The 12,782-nt window shown below is 34.5% G+C and overlaps 1 protein-coding gene across 2 annotated transcripts in view; it reads right to left on the bottom strand.

The window, feature by feature from the left end:
- Positions 1-12,782, bottom strand: part of adcy2b (adenylate cyclase 2b (brain)) — a 73,929-nt gene that overhangs the window by 8,864 nt on the left and 52,283 nt on the right. The window contains exons 5-15 of one of the 2 annotated variants that reach the window (XM_079879001.1): positions 10,574-10,722; positions 9,380-9,491; positions 8,907-9,034; positions 6,852-7,010; positions 6,391-6,523; positions 3,496-3,672; positions 3,327-3,370; positions 3,082-3,162; positions 2,625-2,694; positions 2,356-2,453; positions 739-823 (exon numbers count right to left, since the gene is read on the bottom strand). In XM_079879001.1, the coding sequence (XP_079735127.1) occupies positions 739-823; positions 2,356-2,453; positions 2,625-2,694; positions 3,082-3,162; positions 3,327-3,370; positions 3,496-3,672; positions 6,391-6,523; positions 6,852-7,010; positions 8,907-9,034; positions 9,380-9,491; positions 10,574-10,722 (1,236 nt within the window). The remainder of the gene's footprint in view (positions 1-738; positions 824-2,355; positions 2,454-2,624; positions 2,695-3,081; positions 3,163-3,326; positions 3,371-3,495; positions 3,673-6,390; positions 6,524-6,851; positions 7,011-8,906; positions 9,035-9,379; positions 9,492-10,573; positions 10,723-12,782) is intronic. The other variant, XM_079879002.1, reaches the window with a different exon arrangement.

Genomic DNA, 12,782 nt, shown 5'->3' with positions numbered 1-12,782 from the left:
CGAGCTGGTGGGTGAACGGCATGCAAACCCTTCAAGTACTTTGGAAGGTCATGCCTTCTAAAAATATAACTTGGATGCTTCAATACAGGTTACTTCAATTATAGTTGGAATTCCATGGAATGAAGTTGAATCTCACAAGAGAAGAATCTCACAAGAATCCCCCCTATACAAGTATAAATACAATTAATTTGTTTTGCATGACTGTAATGAGAATTTACTTGAAATATAATTCACCTTAATGGTCATACAGACAGGCTTAATTGTCTTTAAGAAAACATAATTTCTTGTTCATTTCTTTTTAGTTTGGGGTAGAATATGACCACAAAATGAATGTTGAATAAGCCATTTCATTCTAAGCTTTTATAATATATTAAGGAAGAAAGAGAAAATAGAGAGACATGCAGGTGACATTTGCCTTAGGCATTTATGTTCTGCAGGTCCAAAGTAGCTCGTAATTTGATTATAGACAATGCTCTCTAAGAGCAGAAAAAGAGTGTTGTTCCTCCGGCTAAAACAGGGAAAATTTGAGTCTTGTTTTGATATGGTGTTTTTTCTTCCCGGTATGACATTTTCTCTAACAAGATGAGGGTCTCAAATGTGAGGGAAGCTCGACTTATTAAATGACATTAGTATACAGTTATTTCCTCCATGGAAAATAGAATGAACGAAACATGCCAATCTGCTTAATTCACTCTCACAGAAAGCTACTTTAGATTCACTTCTATATTTACCACTTACCATTATGTGACCAGCAAAACAAATGCCGAGGATCAAGGCGAGCAAAAGGAAAGCCATTCCGAATGATACTCCAAGGACGGTGGTTCTGTGAGAGACAAAATCATCAGCGATACTCTAAAGCAAGTCACACACGAACATCCAATCTTTATTCATTCTCTGACATGAAAAGAGAAGATCATAATGTATCTTATGTAATGCCACATATAGAGATAAGAACTGTTGCTCGGCATGCTTGAACATTGATTTTTTATATGTAACAGGATTTTTGGAAGTGCTTGCCTGTGCAAAACGTGATGCTGAAATGCTATGCTACTGCGGTCAGTTGGTAGGAGTTTAATAAGGTGTTCTAAGTTGTTTTTAGTGCATTGCTATGCCATTGCTAGGGTGTTTAAAGTCATTGTTTATTGATTGCTACCTGCTCCAGGTCAAAAGAACCCACCTTAAAATACAAATGATGCCTTAGAAATGAACTGAAATAAGTTACTTAAATAAGTAATAAGTTATAAGTTAATAAGTACTAAAATGACTACTAAATCTGAAATAAAATAGATTAAAGCTATACAGAAATATATATATAAATGACAAAAAGCGCATAACAGATTTACCACAACTTAAATACTACAATTGAATATTAATAATATGAAAATAACACTGATCTGGGCCATATCTCGAGAGATTGAAGACACTTTTTGCTCTCGAGATATGGCCCAGATCAGTGTTATTTTAGTTTTATTTAGTAGTCATTTTAATACTTAAACTTATTTCAGTTAATTGCAAAGGCATCTTTTCAAATGTTTATTTAAGATTTTTTAAGCTGATGCTTTTCATCTAATATTTATATTTTATTTTATTTAAGTTTTATTTCAATTACCAACAACCATTTTCAATAGTTCACAATAACAACACTGGCTCAGATGCCTGCTTCAACGTAGATCTTTAGGATTTTGCACCTGTTTCATTGTTTGCTAGGTGAAAATCATAAGTCTAAATGCTTAGAAGAATAATAGAACATCTCTTCTCATTAAGCCGCATGATTAAGTAGCATTCACGTCCATATAACAAAAAGTGTGGACAAATATGATGCCGAAGTTTAGGGTTAGAACTTAGATTTGAATAGCCTAAAGCAGGCATCACTAATTCAATGGGTTTTTGAATATAGGAACACAAAAGTTTAGCTCCAGTCTTTACGGTGCAAAACATCACCATAAATGTGATAGAAAACCAATAACAGAAAGTGAGAACACAGCTTGAGAAAACTGTTGTGCTTCTGGCTCTTGTGAATGTGTTCACGGTCAACATGAGCAGTAAATTAGGGTGACGTCTTGCATAGATTTTTCTGAATTCATACAAAAGGAGACATAATTTCCAAACCAGACTGACCTCTGATTAAAAAAAAAATCAATAACTGTCTGCTCAGGGCAGTCTTTTTCAGACAGGCACTGATGTCCCCATCATGCCATTATTTATCGGTGCACTAATTTTCTTTCAATTGTGTAGATGTTGTAATATTATTATGTGTCAGTAGGTCTAAGTGCTGTGGGAGACAGTGGCTGTCTGCGTAATTGCGTCGTGAAAGACAATGGCATGCTTTAAAGATGTCGTGGAGATGGTACTTACTTGGGCAAGACTAAAACCTGCACTATAAAGATGCAGAAGAAAATGAGACAAGCACAGGTGACGTAGTACTTGAAGGCCGGCAGAGTCGTGGCCCTGTACTGTTAGAAGAAAAAAGAAAAAAAGTTAAATATCTCAGCTCTTACGTTTTTCCTAGACGTCTTTGCTTTGATGGTCTTAGTTCTGATTCTGATGTGTTTTTCTCTTCACAATGAAGCACCTACAGTATTAGTCATTCAATGGCACATACCACACCTCAAGAGGGGATGTACCTCTTTTTCGAGTGTCTTATTGTGAAAGAACAGAGATATCCTTTGAATGTCCTCTGACTTCAGCCACTGTCTGGTGGAAAGAAAGCATAAATAAAGTAATTTATATCAATTAAATTCTCATTGCCAAGGTGAATCACTATTATAATAGCTTCTTTGGTGGCACTGATGCAGGAAATGCTCTGAAAGTGAATTGTAATTGACAAATAATTGTTATACTGTATATCAGGGTCCAAAATCTGAGGCCGTGTTTTTTTTTTTTTTTTTTTTGCTTTCATTATTTAAAAAATGGTAATAAATATTTATTTTACATGTTACACGAAAAAATTCCAGGCATAAATTAGACACTTTCACTGTGGGCTCAGATTTGATCCTTATCATCACTATTTCTTGTGATATTTTGGAGAGAATTCATGTGTTCCTCCATATGGATAAGATGCAGAGCATTATGGACACTCACTTCTGTGAGTTGATGCCATCAATAGTGCGAATGATTCTTTCATTCAACACTTCTTCAAATCTCTTCTTCTGCGATTTTGTTCTGAAAGGGATTGGAGAGGAAAAAGGAGAGAGAGAGACTTCAAACAACCATAGAAATGCAGATGAGGTCAGTGTAAATGTTCTGAAAGGTTATTCACTTGAATTTACATTTTTGCTCTTTTTTTTGTTTATAAAGCGATAAACAGTAGAAAAAAAACCCCAGACCTTTCGGACCTTTGCTGAAAGTTGAATTGCCCTAACGGCACATCCTGTAAGAAAATATGAAGCAAAATGGAATTAAAAGAGCACTATTAAGCTAGTCCTGTTGACTGATCACCATTAAATTCTTGAATCAGAATCACTGTTTTCTTTCCATGTGCTCAGGTTGACTCACGTGTGTGTTGATCTTGCCGTTCTCATTGGTCATGCTGTCTCGATGGTGGAGGTTAGCAAAAGGTTTGGCTGCTCCCCAGGACTCAAGGTACTGTGTCATACGGACAGACGCCCTCATCTTGACTCCATCCAGAGTAGTGCGAAGACGAGGAGGAAGCAGGGGACTCCGTTTTTCTGCCTAAGTAACACCATAACATGAAGTACAAGTTTAAATGGATGTGTTACAGGCTAGAGGCGTAATCCCAAAAATCGGATAAGAATATGTACTGAAGTGGTGGGTCACAGGTGTGTTTTGTAATAGATTTTTTAATCAAATGTATTACATGATCTGATGCTGATTTTCAGGAAATTTCTGTGTTTCTTTTGGATGCTAAATGAATTTTGGTACTTGATGTCCAATGTAAAATCTGGGTCCTGAAGCAAAACCTATTGTGAGCCACTGGTGTACAGATTTTTTTATTGTTGTTTTGTTATTATTATTATCATGATTTGGATCCAATCCCAAAGGATCCTAATGGAATCAAATATGAACATTCCAAAAATCTGCTAAGATACAAATACGGTCATACAACTGGGACCTTTTGATTGTAAGCAGATTTGTAAACATTATTATTTGGTTACTTAAAAGGGTCATCATCAAACCAAATTTTCTGAGATTTTAACAGAGTTATGTGTGTTGAACATCATAGAAGCCAATGTTACAATACGTTAGTTTTGATTGTTGGAGGAAACTAGTTAATTTAAAACATTTTTTGTGCTATTTTCAACTTCCCGGTTTAAATGTGTCTTTGTGTCAACGTCACAGGATGTGATGTTTTCTTGTACTATAATACATCGATGGCTCATCGGCCTTTGATAATTATTCATGAGACTGCGTGTCCTTATCCAATGAGAAGACGCAAGACACCCGATATTGTAAAAAAACCCTAATAGATATCACTATACTCCCTCAGTTGATTGATTACATTAAGAATTGCAAACATTTTTTGCATTACAAGTTTTTTATGAAATGTTATGTTTAAATATGCAAATGAGGCATTATCTAAATGAATATGCACTCATTTGCATACATTTCTAGAACAACATATTAGAGTCAGAGACAGTTTTTACAGAGGGTCTCTTTTTATCTCTTTATTATCAGAAAATACTGTCAACAGTCATAAAAAAACACATATTCAAACAAAATTAGGAATAAAATGTATAAAATCAGGCAAATTATATAAACCCCTTGGTAAAATCCTTCAGAATATAAATAGGAATAAACCTGTAAAGTGTGGTGTTATGTAAGAGCTAATGAAGTGGAGATTTCTGCCTCAGTACAGGAGAAAACACTCCTTTTGAGAAAACGGCCTTTAAAGATATGTACTGTAATTGAAATCTACAGAGGCAAATAGATAATGTGCTATAAAAGATACACTTAAAAGTGTATTTCCAGTGTCTGAAAGTGTATTTTAAAAAACACTTTATGAAAATCCAAAAAGCCCAAAATCTCAAAATTGAAAGATAGAAAACAGTGTTTTTGCCTGTAGTGTCTCGTTTTAAGAATAAAATTATGGTTCCAAATTAGGGTTCAGATTTCATTAGAGCACAGTAACATGGGATGATTAGTGAAATAATGAAGTAAATAGTACAGGGGCTTTCAAACTTGTGTCTGAAAACCGTAAAGGGGTGCTATGAGGAAAATTTAGTTACTAAATATGTTTAACTCAATTCTTAATTTCTGTTCAGGTTTATACATTTAACAGCACTAATGGGTATAAAAAAGGTATTCTGTCAACAAAGTAAATATTTTCCAGATAATATTTTAATAATTGCCTATGGCTTTAGTACAGTGACAATTAATTAATTTTGAAAACATGTTGTCATCACACAATATCACACAGTATAAATGGGGTCTTATACCTGAAAATGGGAAGAGGGGGCTTTATACGTACATGAATGAATATGTATTTTAGGAAGGGGTCTCTTTTGTCATATTTGAGGGTACTTGACACCAAAAGGTAGAAAACCCCTGCTATAGTATTTAAGATAACAGAGCCAATATGTACATTCTACTTTACACCAACTTAACTCAATAGCCATAGTTCATCAGAAAAAAAGCAAGAAAAAAAAGCTTATAGGCATCAACTAAACAACAGGTGAAAAAAGAAAAGAGAACTACTAAACAAACAAGCAAAAGCCCTCCAAACTCAAATTCAGTCATCATATTGGGAATGTGAAGGGAGTGGGTGTGCAGTGGGTTGTTATGATAAGAGGGCCGAGAGGCTCAAACCGAACAGAAATAAATGTACGAGTCTCTTATGAGAAAGATTTGCTGCTTTTGTTACCTCGGGCAAAGCAAATGCATTGTTGAAAAGTAAATAAAGCACTGGATAAATAAAACAATAGCCATTGTTATTTGAATAAATTATACCAGGCATTATGATATCTGTGGGCTGAAAAGCCCACACACACCTCAATGGACGGATATTCTGAGTTTTGATAAACAGTCTTTCCAAGGTTGTCACATATGACCACAAAGTCACATTTGTGTAACTGCAAAGTCTAAATAGTGTAATTATGCTAATTAGCGCTCAAGGTGAATTGAATGCAATGCTAATTAACAAAGTAGTTGCATAACTAGACATATTGTGATATGATTAATTAAATATCATACAGAAGGTTTGTTTGGCTATTATTAATGCCTTTGTTTAACTCATTTTCTGGGTAATGAATGGATTGTTTTTGTTATTCATAATTTTATATATGAAAATAGATTATTTTTTTTTGTTGCCACAATTATTATTATAGCTGAAGAAAAAAGTTAAAATAATGAATTTGCTCTATACTCCTAAAATCACTTGTGCCAGTAAGAAACCACCAAGATAACTTTTTGCATGTGTGATTTTTTTTTTACCTTCGGGTTGATTACTAGGTACGTGATGATGCCGTGCTCTTTCAGGTAACAATCTCTGCTTAGTCCGTTGCCTGGCTCGACTTTATATGCCCCTTTCAAATGTTCCAGTGTTACAGAAGAGATGTGAACCCGTCTGGAGAGGAGCACAGAAACTATTACAGACTGGCAAATGAAAGGGCACTTCACAAAAACAGGTGCATTATATGAGTATTTCACAAATGTTCCAAAGCCTGCAGAGACAATAGAGTTAAGATATGAAAAATGAATGTACCCCTTTGCGTTTCTGTTATGTTTTGGGTTATTCAACGGAACATTCATTAGTAGCACAAAAGCACATTCATTGTGCTTTCAAAAGAACATTTCTATTAACGTCAAGAACCCTCCATGAGCATAATAGCACTTGTAGCAAATATGTGAAAATTCTGAAATGGGGAAAAACAAAAGTCATATGCTGATCTTACCCAGGTACACCCCCTGCCTCCATGTGATTGGCCAGGGTGACGTCATGTGACCAAACATCATACTGCCATTTCTGGAGGCCAATCACACCGCAGAGAACATTCCCAGAGTGAACTCCAACACGCATGTTAATGTCAACCCCAGTGGCATCTCTCACCTTCCTGAAATAACAGGAAATGTATTAAAGGTTTGGACACACCTGCTCATTCTTTACTATTACTAATAAAAAAAAATAAAAAAAAGTATATCATTATATTTATTTACACATCTGCAACATTAGTGTTAGAGCCTTTCTTGTGTTTGTGATGAATTTGATTAATTCATCAGCATGTTATGTCATTATTTCGATATACATTTTTAATCGATTAACAGTCATTATTGAAAAAGTCTAAAAATAAAAAAATTATACTTTTTTAAAAAGAAATTCATGTGAAGACAATTAAAATTTGTCAACTAACTGAACAAATTTTAAGCATAAACCTTTAGATAAAAAGGTCATAATAAACATAATACTGGACACTCTTGACTGATTTACTCACTAATATTACATGTAAATAAAGCAAGTTTTCTCCCAGTGTCATGAAGATTTTTTTTTTACAGCACATACACACTTCAGTCTCTCCCTCCATCCTTTGAAATGACTGAAACAGTACCAACAGTACTTACACTGACATAACTTAACACCAGAAATATTTATAGCAAATTAAATATCAGAAGGTGCCAGGATTGCGGCGGTACGTGTTGGTTTCTGAGGGAGTGTGCCTGGTGCCTGTGTATATATTCATTCAGCACACAGAACATCTTGTGTTTTAGATAAGGCAGCTTGAATGTTACGATTTCCCAGGTGGAAAGAACAGTTTAGGCCAGCATGAATATTAATGCAGGCTGGATTATGCTAGTTTGTTTCCAGTCTAGTTTGTGGTACCATATAGTATAACTTGTTGATGAAGAAACTAAACGAAACGAATCAAAACGAAACAACAAAATGAAACGAAACAAAACAAAACAAAAAACAGCCACTGGTGCTCCCTCCAAACAAAATAAAAAATAAATAAAAAGGTGCTTGGCACCTCTGGGTGTGTGTGCGTGTGTGCGCGCACGTGTAAAATAAAAAATTCAAACAAACAAACAAACAAAAAAATAAACAAAAAAACAAACAAACAAACAAATAAATGTGCATGGCACCACAGGAGGTGTGTTGCTGACATATCATTTCAGTGTACCTGTCACACACCATACTTATTTCTAAGAGCCTCTCAGCCTGAGCTACGCCATGTTGGAAAATACACTGGAGTGTCTTCAATTACCTCCTCAAATGGATTTGTGTGTGTGTGTGTGTGTGTGCGTGTGCGTGTAACCAAAATTTCAGTACGGAGAGTGAATGTGTAGCAGAAGAGCGGAAAAATGAAGAATGGGTGAGGAATCGTGAAAGGGACTGGAAAACGAGGCTGCACTTTGAGATGGAAAAAGAGAGGAAAAGGAGAATGTGTGGGTTTCAACAATATCACACATCTGAGCGTCTTGAGAATCCAGGTTATTTCAGCCTTAGAGAGTAGTGCTTGAAAAGACAGACATCATGGGAAAAAAAGACACAGAAGTGGTCCCTGGTAGATGATGAAAGGGCATAATGTGAATAAAAGCTCATGTGTAGTGGTTTTAGGACTTTGTAGCAGATACAATTCAAAGGGTCTTTATGTTCTAATGAAGAAATGGAAAAATATGTAAGGGATAATGTGCATCTCAAAATAAATCCTGATAGGCACTGGCTTATGGGACACCCTGAAAAATGACCCAAAGGCTAGCAACGTCAGGCATTGTAAGCCTTACCAAATTTTGGTTAAATTTGCTTATCAGGATTGAATTTTACACTGTGTTCGCACAGACATTTAAATAGCACAGCTGAATCTTCCTGAAACAAAGGTCAATTAGTCCATTTAGCGGTTATTGAACAAATATATTTTAGTGTATATAGCTGTGATTGACCAATTAGAATCAATTAGTATTTCAGAGAGCTGTGTAATAATTATGTGTTTGAAAAAGACAGTGTGTTCTTTTACTTGATGGCTTCACACATGTCCAGCCCCATCTTCACACAGTTATTGGCATGGTCGGTCAAAGGGTCCGGCAGCCCTGACACACAGTAATAGCAGTCGCCCAGAATCTTGATCCGCATGCAGTTGTTGTCCTGCAACAAACCAAATTAGACAGCAGTGTAGAAGACATTACATTCTGTACAGGAAAAAAAAGCTCAAAGGAAAAAAAAACATACACTGACTACAACATAATCAGTTATTAATGTTTTGTTGGTTCTCTTTGTTTTTGCATGTGTTCATAATTTCTTTGTATGACAGCCTGGCCAAAAATGATTATGTTTAATTTCATTATCACAAATAAAACAATTGACTCTATGCACAACTACGCAATATGCTTACAAAGTTTAACAAATGTTTCATATTTGAATAAAGGGTGAAGATTTTCCTAGGCTGACATCACTTTTTTATGTATGTATGCCTGTTAGGACTTATGATACCTTGGCTATCTGGTCAAATTTGCCGAAGAGCTCATTGAGCATGTAGACTAGTTCTCCAGGTGAACAGTCACTGGCCAGACGCGTGAATCCAACAATGTCTGCATACAGAATGCTGTGGAAAATGTTCGAGAAAACTCAAAAGGAGACTTATGCAAACTGTTAAAGAGCATGAATTAATTTTTTTTGTACTGGAAATAATACACAACTTGCAAATTATTTTTTTCTCAATAAGCATTTGTCTTGTGTACAAATATCTGAACGTCCTTAAACACACTGTAGTGCTGATATTTAATCCAACAGCATGATTGTGTGATACTGCTCTTATACAAAAGGTCAAAAAAACTAAAATTATACTGAGAAACGTACATTTCAGATACAATTTTAACAGTTATTTTGTCTTTTTCACAGCCACAGAAGAATCAACTGTTACATCTCTGAGCTGAATTAATTAATGACTTGAGGGAGCGATTCAATGACTCACTCATAAAGACACTTAATTAGCCCCTAAATTAATATGTATTTTTGAATAAATTGGATAAGTAAATTATTCTATGACTTATTCATAAAGAGAGTAATTTGCTGCATTCCTGAAAAAAAATCAGTGTTTTTGAGTGAATCATTGAGTGAATGATTCAGTGACTTGACTAAAAAGTTACTTGTTTCGTAAACGAATCGGTTCAAGTAAATGAGTAAATGACTCACTCATAAAGTCATTAACTTGTTAACGTATCAATGTACCATTCAGAAAGAGTTACTGAAAAAATCAAAAGGATATTATAGGGGAAGGGGAACCGCTTTGAAGCAGATAGAAGTATTGCTTTAAAAACAGCAAAGCACTACTTGTCCTTCAATGCATTTAACAAAATGACATTTGCGTTTTGATGAAAAGCCTCTTCAACAGTTTGCCCTGTATAGCAGAAGATTGTGTTTGCTTTTACTTTTTAATTGAAGCATACAAAAGTGTCTAGGCTCTTTTAGATGAGAGCTACTTGTATCTGGGTTGATGAATGGCTTGTTTTTTGTGTGCAGACTGAAAGAGGGCAGGAGGGTTTGACAGGATCTATTGAGGGTAGGACAGCTCAGTGGAGAGCAGGTGCAGTGTATAGGAAATATATATTATATTATATATATAGGCTGCCTAAAATAAATCAGCTGAGTGCACAGATACGCTAGTGTGTGTGTCATAAGTCCTACCTTACATTGGTGTGTCTCTGTACATAGAGGTTGTGGAAGTTGTTGGTGTTTTCGGCCTGGCCAAAGTTAGGACCCTTCAGCCTCTGAATGATCTCTGCCTTCATCACTCTCGCGATGTGGGCGGGCAGCAGGGACAGCAAGAGGCGCTCCTATTGGTCGTAGAGAGGAGGAAAGTTATAGACGCCATTCCTTTGAATGGTTTCCTAGGCTATGTTTGTAAATGAATTCAAAATCTAATTATTGATATACTGGTCAAAAGTTTCTAATTAAGATTTAATATTATATTTTAATATTTAGAATTAAAATTTAAAATAACTGTTTTCTATTTGAAAATATTTTTAAATGTAATTTATTCATGTGATGTCAAGACTGAATTTTCAGCATCATTACTCCAGCCTTCAGTGTCACATTTAGAAATCATTCTAATTGCTGATTTGCCGCTCAAGAAACATTTCTTTTACTGAATAGAGTTGTGCTACTTAATATTTTTGTGGAAACCGTGATACACTACCATTCAAAAGAAAAAAGAAATAAATACTTTTAATTGATCAAAAGTGACAGTAAAGATATTTATAATGTTGTAAAAAAATCTATTTCAAATAAATGCTGTTCTTTAAAAAAAAAGCTAATTATTAACAAAAGATGGAAGATTACGTTTGACGCACTGCATTTCTCAGAACAGTGTGCTCTGTTCTTTTTTTTTGTACTACGTCATCCAGATATTCTGTTCATATAGAATTTGCATTTTTTCACACTATAAATGCTACATACATACATGTAGAAATAGTATGGTAGTATGTTATTTAGAACAAAGCCCTAATCTTTGAGCACTTTTTAATTTTTTAATTTATTTTTGTTTACAAATGATGGATGACAGGTGGAGTGAGATAGAAAATTAGAGAAAACTGAAAACTGAAGTGGATGAACAGATTGAATCATAGCAGTGTAACAGATGTCTCCTGCAACTAATGAACTACCCTGATTGTAAAAGAAACATTTGTGATTCTACCAAAGAACATTTAGAGTTTGTTTGCTCAGATGCTGTTAAATTTTATTCTATATTTATTGGGATATTATTTTATTATTTCCGCCAACCTGTTCTTTAGATAGCATATAGGCATTGGACATATTGATGAACCACTATTTAAGTCAATTTTTGACCCTGGGTTAAGCAATTATTCACACTTAAAAGAGGGTTAACACAGGGTTACAGTGAATCCATTCATTTCTCTTCTTATTACCGGGTCACTCTTCCTCATTTTTTTTCTCTCTCTTCACATACTGCTTAATGAAGGTCAAAAATAATAATAATAATAATAATAATGGGGTGTGTGCCATGTGCAGATTGTGACAGCAGAAAAAAAGGTGAAATCCATTAATGTACTATTATAAAACAAAAGAAGAGGCAAATCAAAGCAGGTTGTCCACACTAATGGGTTCAAGTACTGCATGTCCTCCGGTCTGGGGGAGTGATTGCTAAAGGAAATGATGTCATTAATCCATTGTGGTTCTTTTTCTACAGTATAACTTATTATGATTTCTGTTCTGTTAAAGTGCAGAAATATTAATTAGCAAAACTGGATGTTATTTTTGGACATCCTATCATATGAATATTACATATGAAGTATATCACTTAGAGATTTTTAGTTTGAAGAAAATGTAGATGTGAATATTGTGGCTGGAGTGTTTCTGTGGGCTTGTTTAGGGGTCCAATGTGATTTTTAGGGTGTTGCTAGGAGGTTGCTTCCTGGCCCAAGTCAAACATGTCCACCATCAAGTCTAAGATTTTATGAATTCTGATTCAGTGTTTTTTTAAACCACAAAACAATTGAGACAAAAAAAAAAAAAAAAATTCTAAAATGTATTTTAGGGCCTTCAAAGTTTACATGTTAACTTAAGATTTCAATGAAATATAATGAGATATATTCAAAAAATATATATACATTATTAATAAGAGTAACATACTGTAAAGATTACATTAAAGAACTTTAAATTCCCAGCTGCTCTTGTTTTGCTGCTTTTACAGGTGTGCTGTATAAATTTACGGTATAATTGTAGTTTATGATTTACGGTAATCTTGTAAATTTTACAGCAATTTGTTACAGTGTATACTTTTACCAGGTGATTTTATTTATTTATGAAATATATATATATTTTTTACATTTTTTACTTTTCTGAATATATAAATATATTCAATATTCGAGATAAA

This window comes from Squalius cephalus, assembly GCF_949319135.1.
Source record: "Squalius cephalus genome assembly, chromosome: 8".
NCBI lineage: Eukaryota > Metazoa > Chordata > Actinopteri > Cypriniformes > Leuciscidae > Squalius > Squalius cephalus.
The sequence above is the reverse complement of the archived record's forward strand: the minus strand, read 5'-3'. Positions and strand labels throughout refer to the sequence as shown.